The sequence below is a fragment of the Tachysurus fulvidraco genome, chromosome 22 (assembly GCF_022655615.1).
Source record: "Tachysurus fulvidraco isolate hzauxx_2018 chromosome 22, HZAU_PFXX_2.0, whole genome shotgun sequence".
Taxonomy (NCBI): Eukaryota; Metazoa; Chordata; class Actinopteri; order Siluriformes; family Bagridae; genus Tachysurus; species Tachysurus fulvidraco.
The window spans coordinates 2,153,659-2,171,088 of record NC_062539.1 but is presented as its reverse complement, the minus strand read 5'-3'; the positions used below and the strand labels follow the sequence as shown (position 1 = coordinate 2,171,088).

At 39.8% G+C, this 17,430-nt stretch overlaps 2 protein-coding genes across 3 annotated transcripts in view; one reads left to right on the top strand and one right to left on the bottom strand.

Annotated features, from left to right (window-relative positions):
• The window catches only part of sdr16c5a (short chain dehydrogenase/reductase family 16C, member 5a), an 8,763-nt gene extending 6,527 nt beyond the window's left edge, over positions 1-2,236 (top strand). Inside the window, exon 7 of the mRNA XM_027158300.2 lies at positions 679-2,236. Coding sequence (XP_027014101.1) covers positions 679-775 — 97 coding nt within the window. The 3' untranslated portion in view covers positions 776-2,236. The remainder of the gene's footprint in view (positions 1-678) is intronic.
• A 5,364-nt stretch (positions 2,237-7,600) lies between these two features.
• Positions 7,601-15,720, bottom strand: LOC113650151. Of its 2 annotated transcripts, XM_047806136.1 has the most exons (7): positions 15,704-15,720; positions 15,516-15,602; positions 11,368-11,548; positions 10,780-10,997; positions 9,817-10,018; positions 9,374-9,582; positions 7,601-9,260 (listed from the first exon to the last, which is right to left on the bottom strand). In XM_047806136.1, exons 2-7 carry the CDS (start codon positions 15,516-15,518, stop codon positions 9,204-9,206), a joined length of 870 nt encoding a protein of 289 aa, XP_047662092.1. In that variant the 5' UTR covers positions 15,519-15,602; positions 15,704-15,720; the 3' UTR covers positions 7,601-9,203. The 2 variants fall into 2 exon arrangements, with proteins under 2 accessions (XP_047662092.1, XP_047662093.1); XM_047806137.1 differs by lacking the exon at positions 15,704-15,720 and having other exon boundaries at positions 15,516-15,614.
• Positions 15,721-17,430: the final 1,710 nt, after the last annotated feature.

Here is a 17,430-nt window from a genome sequence, read left to right as displayed (position 1 = left end):
TCTCTAAATGACACAGCAGAGTAGTGGAGATGTGATCTCTAATGTGATTGGTCACAAAAATAATCTAATCTGTATCATCTTATTAACTCACTGTCATTATGTGGTTAAGGTGGTTAAGGTGTTGGGCTACTGATCGGAAGGTTATGGGTTCGAACCCCAGGTCCATCAAGCTGCCACTGCTGGGCCCCTGAGCAAGGCCCTTAACCCTCAGTTGCTCAGTTGTAAGTCACTCTGGATAAGGTGCTAAATGCCGTAAATGTTAATATGAAGGACTTTTATCTTTACTACGATCTTCTCTTCAGTCTTAAAGGGAAACGCCCAGATTTCTAAGAACTTTATTAGAATTTCATCACTAGGAGAAACTCTTTACTCTGAGAATGTTCATGAATACGGGCTTTAGGCTTCACTGAATAATCAACAAATCAAAGCACTAAAATGTGTTAACTAATAAATCTGCGGTTTAATATTGCGTGACTCTTAAAACCCGTCGGCTTGTTTTTCAGCTCAAATGCTTGATTCTGGAAATTCTGGAATCTCTTGTCCATCAACAGAGTCGTCCTTCTTGCTGAACGAGTGTTTTTTTGTCTTTCTACCACGTTGTCTTTGACCTTCTCCTCCTCGCCGTACGCGTCGTGTCGGGTCTCAATGATTTTTTTTTTCTCTTTTCCCTCTCCGCAGTTTCCTGCCGTTTAAGGGAGCCGTGATCCTGGGCGTGTACCTCGGAGCCTTCAACTTCATGGACACTTTCAAAGGCAGACGAAAGAAAGAAAATTGATCTGAAGAAGTTGTTGGGTTTTTTTTTTTTTCAACTGTACTTTATTTAGAATTGTTATTCTAACGTTAAAGAATAATAACAGATTGAATCCGTCAACACTTTCAGATTTTATCATAGGACAGACTGATACAGCGGCTCATTAATGTGGTAGATTTAAAGCTTAGTGAAGCTGTTTTCTGTTTACATGTCGTTTTGTGTATTAGTGAAAATAACATAATAAACAAAAAACGATCTCTAATATCCCACCAGTATCCCATTAACGATCTCCAATACCCCACCAGTATCCCATTAACGATCTCCAATATCCCACCAGTATCCCATTAACGATCTCCAATATCCCACCAGTATCCCATTAACGATCTCCAATACCCCACCAGTATCCCATTAACGATCTCCAATACCCCACCAGTATCCCATTAACGATCTCCAATACCCCGCCAGTATCCCATTAACGATCTCTAATACCCCACCAGTATCCTATTAACGATCTGTTTATTAACGCTAGCCGTAGTCAGGTTTATTTACCCTTCTTAATGTTAGCGGGATCTAGATTTATTATATTTTTTTCTTTTCTGAGGTATGAACGATAGCATATTGAATTGAAAGTTAGTTCTGCATGTGAATGAAATATTTTGGAATATTTCATCTTCACTTGTTGTGATGGAGGACGTTGTTGACGAGGCTAATCTGGATCGTTAGCATACTCGAGTGAGGATGAAGGTGATTGACAGCACGGTGTCGGTTGTTTCAAAGAACAAGAGGATGTATGAAGCTCGAAGGCAGCTGATTGTTTATCGTGCATAAACTTGTGAATACACACTTAAGGAAGGAAAGCACTTGACCTGGTACAAACATTCCACTTTTTTTTTTTTTTAATCTCTGAAGACGCTTAGTCTTTATCTTCTGGTTTCGTTAAACACATGGTACGCTGTAGCATCAGGTTCCTGTTGTTGATGGACAGGAACACAACCTGATGCTGATGTCGGTCGTTTCTCCTCGGACGTCTCTCATTGACAAGTCGGTGCTGCTCACAGAACTGTAGGATTGTTTGTTTTGTTTGTTTTTTGTACAATTCTCTGTGGAAATCTGCAGTATCTGAAATACTCAAACTGACGTCATTGTCGTCGCCATCATCGTTATCCATGCCGTGGTCATGAGTTTTTGTTTGTTGTTTCTTATCTTCCTGCTGATGTTTGATATGAAAGTAAACTAAAGTACTGAATTTTGAAGCATGTGATAAGACTATAATTGGACTTAGGCGTTTGACTGATCCTGATATGGACGTGGAGTCACACCGCCCTCTAGTGGTCACCAGACTCAAACACACTCACATTCACTCATCTGTTTTATTTTTTTTTAAAACTCTCATCCTGCCTGCATTTTTTTTTCACCCCGACTATAAAATGTCATACAGATGCAACTAAAGATACATAAACATGAGAAATATATGAAAAAAAAATATTAAAAATAATGTGTTATTAAACATGTTAAGCATAAGTGAAGAACTGTCTAAGGAGTCTGGAAGCATTTGGCTGAATGTGAGCAGATAATTTACTACAGCTTCACACCTCAGAATTGATCCTGTGGCTTTTATCAGGAGTCACATCATCAGTAAACATCAGGACCTTGTACCTCTGGAAGTCGCATATGGGGTCAGAATTGTTTCGTTATTCTGAATAAATACACTATGTTCCACAAATAAATATAAAGAGTTTCACAAATATTTTTTACAAATTGCACAAAAAGAAAAATTCACAAATAAATAAAATGGGATTTGCAAATAAATAAAATATTTATAAATTGTATTTATTTGTGACTGGCTTCCTGCTCATTTGTGAATCGCGTTCTGTGCATTTGTGGATTTGAAACATTTCTAACGTCAAGACGTGCACAAGAATCCACAAATAGGTGACTCCGCCCACCGCCTACTCCAGCCAATCGGACAACGGTCTCGTGGCGCTGACCAATCGTGGCACGGTCTACCGCAAACCAATCGCGTTCTGATTTACTCGCACTATCACAGTGTAATATGTACTGCAAAATACGATTAAAAAAAAAACAAATAAAAAACATTTGTCGCAGATTCGAGCCCAATCTGCTAACCCTGTATGGATTGTGGCCAGCACTGAGGGTTAGTTCAATTCTGCTTTTTTTGGAAACAATTTCAGCATCATCAATGGGTCCAGGGGTAGTGTGAAGAGCGAGTAAATCAGAACGTGATTGGCTGGAGTAGACGGTGGGCGGAGTCACCTATTTGTGGATTCTTGTGCACGTCTTGACGTTAGAAAGGTTTCAAATCCACAAATGCACAGAACGCGATTCGTAAATAAATACAATTTATAAATATTTTTTTTATTTGCAAATCCCATTTTATTTATTTGTGAATTTCATTTCTTTTTGTGAAATTCGTAAAAATATTTGTGAAACTCTTTATATTTATTTGTGGATCATAGTGTATTTATTCAGAATAACGAAACAATTCTGACCCCATAGTCGCACATGTCCGTCTCATAAGGCGTTACGCTTCCTGTCATTCTCGTACAAGCCGATCTTTATCTCATCCGATCGTAAGGTGTTATTTCAGAACTGTATTAGATTATGTTTGATTTCATTTATTTGTTTAAAAGGCACATTAAAGGTGGGGTCTCTGTCGTTTGAATGCCAATGTTGACATTTGAAATCACCAAAACAAACACGCCCCTAACCCAAACGGGTCCCACCCCTGTATCGATAGCTCCGCCCACACATACATACGTAACCCAGGCAACTAATGGAAAGAAACGTGTCTTTATCATAGCTGAAGGGAAGAACAATACGATTGTAGATAAACAAACAAGCAAAAATGACACACAAGCATAATCATGTAAAGGACAAAGGCATATATTAGTTCTGTGTAACAAAGCAAAACCAACGTTACTCACCTATCGAGAAGGAAAAAAGCGCCTCGGCATCTTAAGTAAAGTCGGCCACATATAGTGTTGCCACCTTCAATACAGAAAAATAAGGGACGCCTGCCGCAGCGGGGGCCACACCCCCCTCGGGGCCACGATGACCACGGTTCCGATGGCGTGCCAGTGGTGGTATATCATAACTTAAAACATGTATTCATAAAAATATTAAGATCGATACCAATGGACATTATAATAAGATATCTGCTATTGAGATCAGTGTGAACAGATGCACTCAGTCTCTCACTATCACAACTTAAGTTGTCATATCGAATACACGGCTATGACGATAATAAATATACGCCAACAAAGTGTGACTGAGAACACAAAAAATAAGCTTTTGGAGGAACTTGTGAGATGTGAACCATATTTTATTAACTTATTATTACATTAACAGATCCATAACTTAGTCATTATAACTTGCAAACTTGCAAAAGATCTCCCATGAACATCATGAACATAACATCAGTGGATGTATATCAGTGTAAAAGATGTCTTCGTTTCATACGGATTTTCTGTCACTCTGACTCTGTCAAAAGAACCGGCGAGGCGGCGTCCCGCCCTCCTCTGACTCTGATTGGCCGTGATTCACGGCTCGTAACCCTAAAACAAACCAATCAAACCAACGATGGCAACGAGTATTACCCAATCAGGGGCAGAATAGGACGCGTCTCCACACAATGTGCATTATTGATGGGAAGTTCGGTTCCTTTCCGCGAACCGGTTCTTTCGGACAGTTCGATTTAATGAACCAGTTCAAAAATCCAGTTCATCAGTTCTTTTACGTCCTGCCGTAATGACGTCATTCACAATGACGTAATGACGCAAATTCCATTATCCCGCTGCCGGCAGATATTAATACAATCAATTTAACACATTCGAAAAGTTCTTTGTAATCATAACTTTAGTTGAATACGTTTCTTACATTTAAGTTTTGCAACTAAAACACCCAGTACAGGCATTTATGTGCAAACGTGGATGTTTTACGTGTCTTAAAGATATAAAGTTAATAAACTAATCTTCATCAACTTACAAAAAGTGGCATATAAAAATACAGACTAATCTGCACAACAGTCAATAGTAAAATTAACTGACATATATTGAGTGACATATATTGATTTTTTTTTTTTATAAAAATACGGGTCGCAGGGGATGACCCAGAAACAAGCTTCAATTCAACTTTAAAGCATCAAATCCTCCAAAAACACGAAAAAACCTATTTACCTAGTAAAGTTTATACTCTCAATATTTTTTTAAGCCCACACACAAAGCACAATATGATTCACAGCCTTCATACAATTAGAAAAAAAATTTGTACAAAACTGACCTAGGTGGCGCTAGGCCGGTTTTTCCCTTACCTTTAGACGCGTCTCTTTCTTCACTGGGGTAATATATTCCAACACAAATAATCCACAAAAATCCACACAGGTCCAAGGAATTGAAATCTGTAATATTCCGTTAGTGTTCTGAAAACTGGAAACAGAAGTGCGCCATCATCTCGTTTTGCCGCTCTAACTCCTAATTGGGATATTCAAAGTCTACGTCATATTTATAGCCCAGGTCCTAACGAATCAAATAAGCCCTCATTTGAGCCAATCGGTGCTTGTATGGCAGAGATAGACGGCTGAGAAGCCAATGGTGGCATGACCTCATTTTTTGGGAACCCGCCTTTGACTGACAATTACTCCTTCCAATAGCAATGAAATGGGCCGGGACCTATACAGCCGTTTAGCCAATAAGCAGACGATTCCAACGGTATGCGACATGCCTTACATTCTTTGCCTGTGTCTGCGTGAACTGGATGCGCAGAAGAATTCTTGCGTAATCCCTGACCTTTTGTCCCTCTCACAGCTCAGGGTGTCAAGTTACAGGCCTGTTTTCACACCAGAGTGATAGAGAGAGAGTCTAGGCTTGTTTATGGCTTGTCAGACTGAGCCTGCAGCCTTTTATTTCAAAGTTATATAGTAAACAAGTACACAAAAACGCTGCACCCGACGACCATGTCCGTAGAAAAATATTTTTATTGAAGCCATTTTTGGGTCTTTTGACTTGAAATTTTTTTGGTGAAAGCCAAGACATGTCGCTCTGACTCTCAGTTGTTATTTGGTCCCTAACATGTTCCAGAAAAATAAGATTAATCAGTTTATCAGGTAAACAACCCAGGCGGAAATGAAAACCTGCATTCAAACCCCTGTAACTTTGTGCCAGTAAGGCCTAGAATCAATCTGAAACTAGTTTCTGAAACTAGAGAATCCCTTCTTTCAGGCTCACCCCTGTGTGTCAGGCTCACCCCTGTGTGTCAGGCTCACCCCTGTGTCAGGCTCACCCCTGTGTGTCAGGTTCACCCCTGTGTGTCAGGCTCACCCCTGTGTGTCAGGCTCACCCCTGTGTGTCAAAGTATGTGGGAGCTGTATCACTTTTTGTTGGGTAGGTCATGTAGGCGAAAAAGCTGCAAAAGGGGGGCAATGCTTAAAGGGGTTAATAGCTTATGACTAGTTACTATGCATATCCCAATATGTATAATTTGCTCTGAAGGTTTACGCATGTGCAGCATCAACAGTAGTGTACTGATGATTCGCTGTACCAGTTCAGTTATTCAAGCATGCGCAGTATCAACAGTTCATCGGTTCTCGGACGCGTCCGAAAGAAACAGTTCTCAGTTCCGTGTACTGATGATTCGCTGTACTAGTTCATCGGTTCACGGACACGTCCGAAACAAGCAGTTCTCAGTTGAATGTACTGATGATTCGCTGTATCGGTTCAGTAATTCACGCATGCGCAGTATCAACAGCTCGCGCTCACAGTTCTCTCAGCACAACATGTCAGTTCAGTGTACAGGAGTTACATATACTCCGGGATATTAGTTTATTTAGAGTCGGACAGACTTTCAGGCATGACTGAAAGTGAGCAACTTTAGTAACTTGTGGATCAGCGCTGACTCAAGTCGCGAACTGTTTAGAACGAATCAGTCCGATTTGGTGAACCGGTTCATCCAGTTCACTAAAAAGAACTGGTTCAAAAGAACGATTCGTTCACGAACTGGCCATCACTAATTTGCATGGGATGCTTTATAATGTGGACCTGTATGTAAAATACGGGACAAATCGCGTCCTGTATTGATTTGATACGGGACGCGTCATTTTGCCTGTAAATGCGGGACGATTCCGTATTTCACGGGATGGGTGGCAACCCTAGCCACATATTCACAGGTTGGAAATTCCCGAGTCAATAACTCCTGAGCTAAACGCTGTTACTACACAAAACGCGGTTGTAGCTGCCTCTCTACATTACTACGATAGAAAAGAGGTGTTATTTGTGTAGTAACAGCGTTTAGCTCAGGAGTTATTAACTCGGGAAACTCCAACCTGTGAATATGTGGCCAACTTCCTGCTCCTTCAGTTCTCTCCAACGCTGGAAAGCTGATCCTATATTAACACGTCCTACTTCTACTATTTTTGTTTAGATTTTTGCTTATTATCGGCCCGACTCAGTTTTCTAAAGCATTTCTCAAAAATCGGAGACCCTGCCTTTAACAGACATGACTGTAAATGTGCTAGAATTTGCTAAAAAAGACAAAAAAAATTTCATCTGCAGACCCATGAAAACGTCACCCTAAATAAATCCCAGAGCATCTCACACACATACACATATGTATAGAAAACTAGGAATAAAAAGAGTAATTGAAAGAAAATTCAAATACATGAAATACTAATTGTTAATGAGATGGAGTTCTATTCCCTTGCAGCTTTGACTAAGAATACAGACTGATTAAATGATATTCTCTCTGAGAGGAATAATAATACAGTCCCTTCTTTCCCCACCCCTTGTGTAGACGTCGTTCTAATATTCACAAACTCAGAAACATAAGACAAACAAACACATATCTGATCAATTTATTCCAGATTATATACTGTACCTGGACATAATCACGGACAGCACGTAGGTCAAAGCGGCCTCTGATGACGTATAATCTGAAATGAATCTAGAGACGTTTAACTGTAAACATGGTAAACCTTCTGTGTTTGTTTAAATAAAGCCTTCTCTTGACTGTTGACTGGTTACACAGATTTGTTACACAGATTTGTTACACAGATTTGTTACACAGACTGGTTACACAGATTTGTTACACAGATTTGTTACACAGACTGGTTACACAGACTGGTTACACAGACTGGTTACACAGACTGGTTACACAGACTGGTTACACAGATTTGTTACACAGACTGGTTACACAGATTTGTTACACAGACTGGTTACACAGACTGGTTACACAGACTGGTTACACAGACTGGTTACACAGATTTGTTACACAGACTGGTTACACAGATTTGTTACACAGATTTGTTACACAGACTGGTTACACAGATTTGTTACACAGACTGGTTACACAGACTGGTTACACAGACTGGTTACACAGACTGGTTACACAGACTGGTTACACAGATTTGTTACACAGACTGGTTACACAGACTGGTTACACAGATTTGTTACACAGACTGGTTACACAGACTGGTTACACAGATTTGTTACACAGACTGGTTACACAGACTGGTTACACAGACTGGTTACACAGACTGGTTACACAGATTTGTTACACAGACTGGTTACACAGACTGGTTACACAGATTTGTTACACAGATTTGTTACACAGATTTGTTACACAGACTGGTTACACAGACTGGTTACACAGACTGGTTACACAGACTGGTTACACAGATTTGTTACACAGACTGGTTACACAGATTTGTTACACAGACTGGTTACACAGACTGGTTACACAGACTGGTTACACAGACTGGTTACACAGACTGGTTACACAGATTTGTTACACAGACTGGTTACACAGACTGGTTACACAGACTGGTTACACAGACTGGTTACACAGACTGGTTACACAGATTTGTTACACAGACTGGTTACACAGATTTGTTACACAGACTGGTTACACAGACTGGTTACACAGACTGGTTACACAGACTGGTTACACAGACTGGTTACACAGATTTGTTACACAGACTGGTTACACAGACTGGTTACACAGATCACAGATGCTTTGATCTGCTTCTTCGTAAACGGTGACTAGACAATAACAAAAACAAACTGAGCTCATAAGCACAGCTTTTATATTTGTGAACATGGTTTTATTTTATTTGATGTAATGATATGAACTAAAACAATAAAATTGAATTTATACTCACTTAAAATTCTTTCTCTCAAGAAAAAAATCTCTGAGCATTAAAAAAACACAATAATCAGAAAACGGTTAAAGATTTTATTTTATCATGTGTTTGTTTTTATCTGTTGAAGATTGACGACGATTAAAAAAATCAAACATGAAACTCTATTTTAGGATTTAATACTGATTTAAGAATAAATGATGTGTAACTAAAGGAAAATAAACAGTAAATGGTCTATTAGCAGATTTTCAGTAAAAAAAATAATAATTTAAAGAAGAATCTTCAGGTTGTACAGAGCTGCACTCATTCAGTGTCACCAAATAAAATCTCATTCAATTCTTCCACATCTCTTTCTTTTTCCTGTAAAAGTAAAAGCAAAAGTAAACACACACACACACATATATATATACGTATATATATATATATACACACAGTATATACACTATTTTTTTTTTTAAATTGCTCATTATTACCTCCAATTCTCCAAAGAGTAGTTCTAAGGCAAAACGCATATTGCTGTATCGTTCCTCTTGATGATTTGGCTTTCTGCTCAATGCTTCATCAACTTTTTTTTTGAATGAGTCAGGGATTCCCTTCTTACTCCTATAAATTGCATATCTCATGCCTGCAGAAAACCCGTTGAGATGCACTTTGTTCACGACACCTGGAACGGTTGTGGTCTCTGTAAAAAAAAAAGAAATAATTTTGTAAGTTTTATCCATCTTAATATACAATACATTAGTAAAGGTGAGACAATTTACAGATGTGATGAAAACATCACGTTTGTAGTTATCTAGCTGCTTAAGTCAAGCTCCACATGCAGATGACTAAAACAACTAAAAGTTTTTTTCTTTATCAGGTTTGTATGAGGCAAAGTTTCTTATTAATGTCTAGAGATCAGAGATTAGAGATTTACCTAAGAGCTGAATAATTTTTGGGCCCTTTTCACTGTAGCACACACCAGCATGGAGGTTACTGCTGCCAAATGGCCCACCACGCACAAGAAACAGGTCTCCTAACATTGCGGTTATTTTGTAGTCATCAGCGTAGTTTTTGACAACTTTGAAGCCCTTTGGTTTAGTGCCAGAGACAATCTTTCTGCATTCTGATTTATTCGGCTGGAATAAAACAAAAACAAATCACCAGCATCAGGATAGTGAAAAAGAAACTAAAGCAACATCTCTTTCCCTTTTAGATGCTTTCCCTTTATATATAAATCCTGGGCCTGTATTCATAAAGACTCATAAAGAATGATCTCAGAGAGCTCCTGATTTAGCTTAAAAATCTCTAACTGTGAACCTTATCTTAAGATTCAGGACCAAATTCAAAACAACAAACTCTGAACAACAACTTTTATCTTAGAGAGGAGGCGGGGCTTAACCTGTTAATAGGTGCGACACTTTTGAAGCCTGTGATTGGTTGTGCAATAAAAACATAGAAGGGCTTTTAAAATCTGGTCTATAATAAACCTTCCCTTTGTCTCTGTGTTAAGATATTAGAGACTATATGGTGTAGGGATTACGCTGGTGACCGATCGTATTTGAGCTGTTCCAATATCTGTATGTTATAAAGGTAATAATTGTAATGTAAATGTAAATGTAAACATTTCCAAAACATCTTTTTTCCTCTGATAAAGAAACTCTTCATCCTCTTAAAAGTCCCCCTCACAACTCCTAACACTTTTTGACCTCATGAGCTCTATTATATTTGGATACTTTATGAAGAACTTTTATCTCTACTAGGATCTTCTCTTTAGTCTTAAAGGGAAACGCCCAGATTTCTAAGACTTTTCTCTTATAAACGAAACTATTTACACTGAGAATGTTCATGAATACATGTCCTGGCTTTTGTTCTTAAGTTGTGAAATTTGTTGTTTTACCTGCAGAAAAACCCCGAGAAGCTCCATGACAAACTCCATACAGTTATATTCATGAAAATTTGTTTCTGGACATTTGCTCGTTGCTGCTTCAATATTTTTCTTGAATGACTGAGGAATTCCTTTCTTCTTCCTGTAAACAGCAAAACTTTTTCCTCCAGTGAACGCATCCACATTCACTTTGTTTATCTCTGTACTGTTGTAGAACATTCCTGTTGAGACTGAACACATAATCCATCATTATACATCAGAATTAGAACAGAATTATGACAGAATACACTGACAAGGCATCAATCTGAAACTAAATTTGTAAAGTTCGTCGCGACAAACTTTGATGTTGGCTTTGACGGTGCAAATATTTGCAAAGGCCGGTGCATTTTGGAGGAAATTGTGAAAGCTACTGTACCGATAGGGTGCCAATACTTTTGGAGGTGAGCGGACATGAGCATGTGACGTGATCCGAATACCCGTAGGGCAGTTCCCCTCATTATGCTGTGTGTTTTGATATGTCACATGTCCACGTTGTGCAAATTTTTAATCTTCACGGTCTATTTCGATCTATTATGTTTTATGTTTAGTTATTTTTTTTACCTTTTTTTAACTGAATAATCTGTTCATCGGTGTACACTCCAGCGTTCTCTACGTTTCTTTCATGTTTCACAACGAACACATCTCCTTCCATGACATTGTTCAAAGAAAATTCATCTTTGTACTTTTTTACAACTTTGAACGTTGACTTGAGGCTCTTCTCTGTGCTTTCCTTTGATTGTGCCTAGAAAAAACAATCACCAATTGAATTAAAAAAGATAAAAATAAAGAGCAAAAAATTGTGCATGTTGTCCGGCTGTGAAGGATCAAAGTAGGTTTATTATTGTTCCAGAACATGTTGTACATGAAAGTGCTGAGGTCCCAGTCACAGCAGACAAAAAAAGGAATGATACAATTTTCATTAATGCAGAGAGACTTAATTTTATTTAATTTTTATACAACTTAGGGTTAAGGGCCTTGCTTAAAGGTGGGGTCTCCGTTGTTTGAGAAATGCTTCAGAAAACGGCTTGGGAAGCCAAACTAAACAAAAACAAATCTAATGTGTAGCCAATGAGCGGTAAGGGGTGGGTCTTGTGAATATGGGCAGAGAGAGTGTTCAGTGCGCGTGTGTGACATTAGCAGAAAGCGTTTTTAACATCGACATGGAGGATAAAAACAAAGAAAGAAAGAGAAGAAAGGCTTACAATAAGGCAAGAAGTAGGACGTGTTAATATAGGATCAGCTTTCCAGCGCTGGAGAGAACTGAAGGAGCAGGAAATGTTATGCTCATTTCGAGGCTCACAACCGCGCCCACACAGAGAGCGCTCCTGCGGCTGCTGCAGAAGATGTGAGTGCACTCTCCGTCTCTGTCACGGATGTAAGCCGATCCTTCCGACGGCTAAACATCCGCAAGGCTGCGGGTCCTGATGGCATCCCAAGGCGTGTGCTCCGAGCATGTGCATCCCAACTAGCTGGTGTTTTATTAGACATTTTCAACCTCTTTTAAATTCCTAGTGAAATGCTCTCTGACAACAAATGCAATGAGTTTGCAACCTTTTTCTCTGAGAAACTCAGTAATATCAGAATGGCAATCAATACGGCCTCATATTGTAACGTGGTCAGTCAGACCTCAAAAATTTGTCATTTTCTCAGAATTTGACATAATTGATATAAAAACCCTGGAAGAAACAGTACAACATCTTAAAGCATCAACTTGCAGCCTTGACACCCTCCCCACATCCTTTCTCAAAAAGGTACTTAACTGCTTAGAAACTGACCTCTTAAAAATAGTAAATACCTCTCTGCTCACAGGCACTTTTCCAGAGTCCCTAAAAATGGCAGTTGTTAAGCCTCTCCTAAAAAAGAGTAACCTAGACAAAACCATACTTAGCAACTACAGACCAATCTCAAATCTTCCTTTTATAGGCAAGATCATTGAAAAGGTTGTTTCAATCAGCTGAACAAATTCTTAAACTCAAATGGCTATCTGGACAATTTTCAATCTGGTTTCCGCCAGCATCACAGCACAGAGACAGTGCTCATAAAGATAATAAATGATACTCGCTTAAACTCTGATTCAGGTAAAATATCAGTGCTGGTGCTACTAGATCTTAGTGCTGCCTTTGACACGGTAGATCACCATACTCTAACATAGACTGGAAAACTGGGTAGGGCTTTCTGGGATGGTCCTCAATTGGTTTAAATCATACCTAAAAGGGAGAGGTTACTATGTAAACATAGGTAACCATAAATCTGAGTGAACATCCATGACATGTGGAGTCCCACAGGGCTCAATTCTCGCACCGCTTCTCTTTAATTTGTATATGCTCCCAATTGGTCAAATAATGAAAAAGAACCAAATTGCTTACCATAGCTATGCAGATGACACCCAGATATACTTAGCCCTGTTCCCTAATGACTACAGCCCCATTGACTCTCTATGTACAGTAAGTGCATTGATGAAATTAACAGCTGGATGCGTCAAAACTTCCTCCAGTTAAACAAAGACAAAACTGAAGTCATTGTATTCAGAAATAAAGATGAAACTCTCAAGGTTAACACACACCTTGACTCTAGGGGTCTAAAGACACAAAATAAAGTCAGAAATCTTGGTGTAATTTTAGAGTCTGACCTTAATTTCAGTAGTCATGTGAAAGCGATAAGCAAATCAGCTTACTACCATCTCAGAAATATAGCCAGAATTAGATGTTTTGTCTCAACATAGGACTTAGAGAAACTTGTTCATGCTTTCATTACCAGCAGGGTGGATTATTGCAATGGACTCCTTACTGGGATCCCCAAGAAGACCATTAGACAGCTGCAGCTCATACAGAACGCTGCTGCCAGAATTCTGACAAGAACCAAAAAATCTGAGCACATCACTCCAGTCCTCAGGTCCTTACACTGGCTTCCAGTTACATTTAGAATAGATTTTAAAGTGTTGTTACTCGTTTATAAATCACTTCATGGCTTAGGACCGAAATACATTGCAGATATGCTAATTGAATATAAACCAAGCAGACTACTCAGATCATTAGGATCAGGTCAGTTAGAGATACCAAGGGTTCACTCGAAACAAGGTGTGTCAGCGTTTAGTTATTACGCCACCTATAGCTGGAATCAGCTTCCAGAAGAGATCAGATGTGCTTCAACAGTAGACACTTTTAAATCAAGATTAAAAACACATCTGTTTAACTCTGCATTTACTGAATGAGCGCTGTGCTGCTTCACACTGACTGTGCTTTTTATCCAAATCACTTTTATTCCTGTTTTATTCTTTTTAACATATTTTAAACTGTTTTTATTAAAATCACATTTAATTCCTTTAATTGTTATTTGTTTTTGTTATGATTTTATCGTGTGTCTTATTTTTCATATTTTTTTCTCTTTTGTAAACTGTTTTCTAATTTCTATGTAAAGCACTTTGAATGACCTCTGTGTATGAAATGTGCTATACAAATAAACTTGCCTTGCCTTGCCTTGCCTCTCCCTCTGTCTGTCTGTGGTTCCATCATGCTTCAAAAAAAATCCACCATTGTGCCCATACCAAAGAAAAACAAAATCACATGCCTAAATGACTGGAGGCCAGTTGCTCTCACCCCCATCTTCAGCAAGTGCTTTGAGCGACTCATCTGAGATTACATCTGCTCTGTGCTGCCTGCCTCACTAGATCCGCTATAGTTTGCATATCGTAGCAACCGTTCCACAGATGATGCTAATGCTTTCACCCTTCACACTGCTCTCTCCCACCTGGAAAATAAGAACACCTATATGTGAGAATGCTGTTTGTTGACTACAGCATTTACCACCATAGTGCCTGCCACACTTGTTGCAAAGCTCCAGACTCTGGGACTAAACAGATCCAGGACTTCCTGACAGGCAGAAGTTTGGTGGTAAGAATGGGCAGCAAAACTTCATCCCCACTGACCCTCAACACTGGTGCTCCTCAGGGCTGTGTCCTCAGTCCACTCCTGTACTCCCTGTACACTCGTGACTGTGCAGCCACACACAGCTCCAACGTCATTGTCAAATTCGCTGACGACACAACGGTGAGACAGCCTACAGAGAAGAGGTGACCACCATGACTAAACGGTGTCAGGAGAACCACCTCTCACTCAACATTGACAAGACCAAGGAGCTGGTGGTGGATTTCAGGAGACAGAGCAGAGAACACAAACCCATCACATCAACAAGACCTGTGGAGCGGGTATGCAGCTATAAGTTCCTCTGTGTTAACATGAGTGAGGATCTCACTTGGTCCATACACATTGAAACAGTGCTGATGAAGCCACATCAACGCCTCTTCTTCCTGAGGTGGCTGAGGAAGTTTGGAATGAGCCCCAGCATCCACAGACAGCTCTCTCTGCTTCCCTCAGGAAGACGATGCCACAGCATCCGATTCCCGCACTAGCCAACTAAGGGATAGCTTTTTCTCACAGACTATCTGACTAATTAACAGTCAAAACTAATACACCCTACAGCACACTTCCACAATATGGCATGCCACCCCCTGCACTTTAACGTCAACAGTTCAACACGTTTCCATTTCTGCCAGTTGCTCACATCCTTATACAGAGCCTGAAAAACAGCTTTGAATTCTCTAACAATGAATGTTTATTACAACATCAATACCTTTTTATTGAAAATTTGTTTTAAAAAATACCAGTTTAACCAAACACCACAGAAAATAGATGAAAAACAACAGCACTCACCATTGGTGTGATTCAGCACCTTCACTATGGAGCTCTTAGTGTAAATGGCAGTATAACTGTCTGCTGCAGTTACGCTCGCTTTCGCTTCTGAAAATGAAACAAGATGCAGAAGATATATATATATATATATATATATATATATATATATATATATATATATATATATATATATATATATATATATATACCTTTATTAGGTACACCTGTCCAACTGCTTGTTAACGCAAATTTCTAAACAGCCAATCACATGGCAGCAACTCAATGCATTTAGGCATGTAGACATGGTCAAGATGATCTGCTGCATTTCAAACCGAGCATCAGAATGGGGAAGAAAGGTGATTTAAGTGACTTTGAATGTTGCTTGGTTGTTGGTGCCAGACAGGCTGGTCCGGCTATTTCAGAAACTGCTGATCTACTGGGATTTTCATGCACAACCATCTCTAGGGTTTACAGAGAATGGTTAGAAAAAGAGAAAATATCCAGTGAGCGGCAGTTCTGTGGGCGCAAATGCCTTGTTGATGCCAGAGGTCAGAGGAGAATGGCCAGACTGGTTCGAGCTGATAGAAAGGCAACAGTAACTCAAATAACCACTCGTTACAACCGAGGTATGCAGAAGAGCATCTCTGAACACACAACATGTCGATCCTTGAGGCGGATGAGCTACAGCAGCAGAAGACCACACCAGGTGCCACTCCTGACATCTAAGAACAGGACTGAGGCTACAATTCTCACAGGCTCACCAAAATAGAAGATTGGAAAAATGTTGCCTGGTCTGATGAGTCTCGATTTCTGCTGCGACATTCGGATGGTAGGGTCAGAATTTGGCGTCAACGACAAAAACATGGATCCATCCTGCCTTGTATCAACGGTTCAGGCTGGTGGTGATGGTTCAGACTGGTTTCTTGAACATGACAATTTCACTGTACTCAAATGGCCTCCACAGTCACCAGATCTCAGTCCAATAGAGCACCTTTGGGATGTGATGGAACGGGAGATTCGCATCATGGATATGCAGCCAACAAATCTGCAGCAACTGCGTGATGCTATCATGGCAATATGGACCAAAACCTCTGAGGAATATTTCCTCCAGTACCTTGTTGAATCTATGCCACGAAGGATTAAGACAGTTCTGAAGGCAAAATGGGGTCCAACCCGGTACTAGAAAAGTGTACCTAATAAAGTGGCCGGTGACTGTATATATAAAACACAAGCAAAAGCAACAGACAAACACACCTCACCTCTAAATGACCTGTCTGACAGACAAACATACCTCACCTCTAAATGACCTGTCTGACAGACAAACACACCTCACCTCTAAATGACCTGTCTGACAGACAAACACACCTCACCTCTAAATGACCTGTCTGACAACCACTCCTAACCTCTAAATGACGTGTCTGACAGACAAACACACCTCACCTCTAAATGACCTGTCTGACAGACAAACACACCTCACCTCTAAATGACCTGTCTGACAAACACACCTCACCTCTAAATGACCTGTCTGACAGACAAACACACCTCACCTCTAAATGACCTGTCTGATAAACACCTCACCTCTAAATGACCTGTCTGACAGACAAACACACCTCACCTCTAAATGACCTGTCTGACAGACAAACACACCTCACCTCTAAATGACCTGTCTGACAGACAAACACACCTCACCTCTAAATGACCTGTCTGACAGACAAACACACCTCACCTCTAAATGACCTGTCTGACAGACAAACACACCTCACCTCTAAAACCTGTCTGACAGACAAACACACCTCACCTCTAACTGACCTGTCTGACAGACAAACACACCTCACCTCTAAATGACCTGACTGACAGACAAACACACCTCACCTCTAAATGACCTGACTGACAGACAAACACACCTCACCTCTAAATGACCTGTCTGACAGACAAA

Bases quoted from the DNA above. Each gene is read 5' to 3' on its own strand.
- LOC113650151 (XM_047806136.1), bottom strand. The intron at 10,019-10,779 runs GTAAAACAACAA...GTTTTATTCCAG, and splicing joins TTCTCGGGGTTTTTCTGCAG to CCGAATAAATCAGAATGCAG. The intron at 9,583-9,816 runs GTAAATCTCTAA...TTTTTTTTACAG, and splicing joins AAAAATTATTCAGCTCTTAG to AGACCACAACCGTTCCAGGT.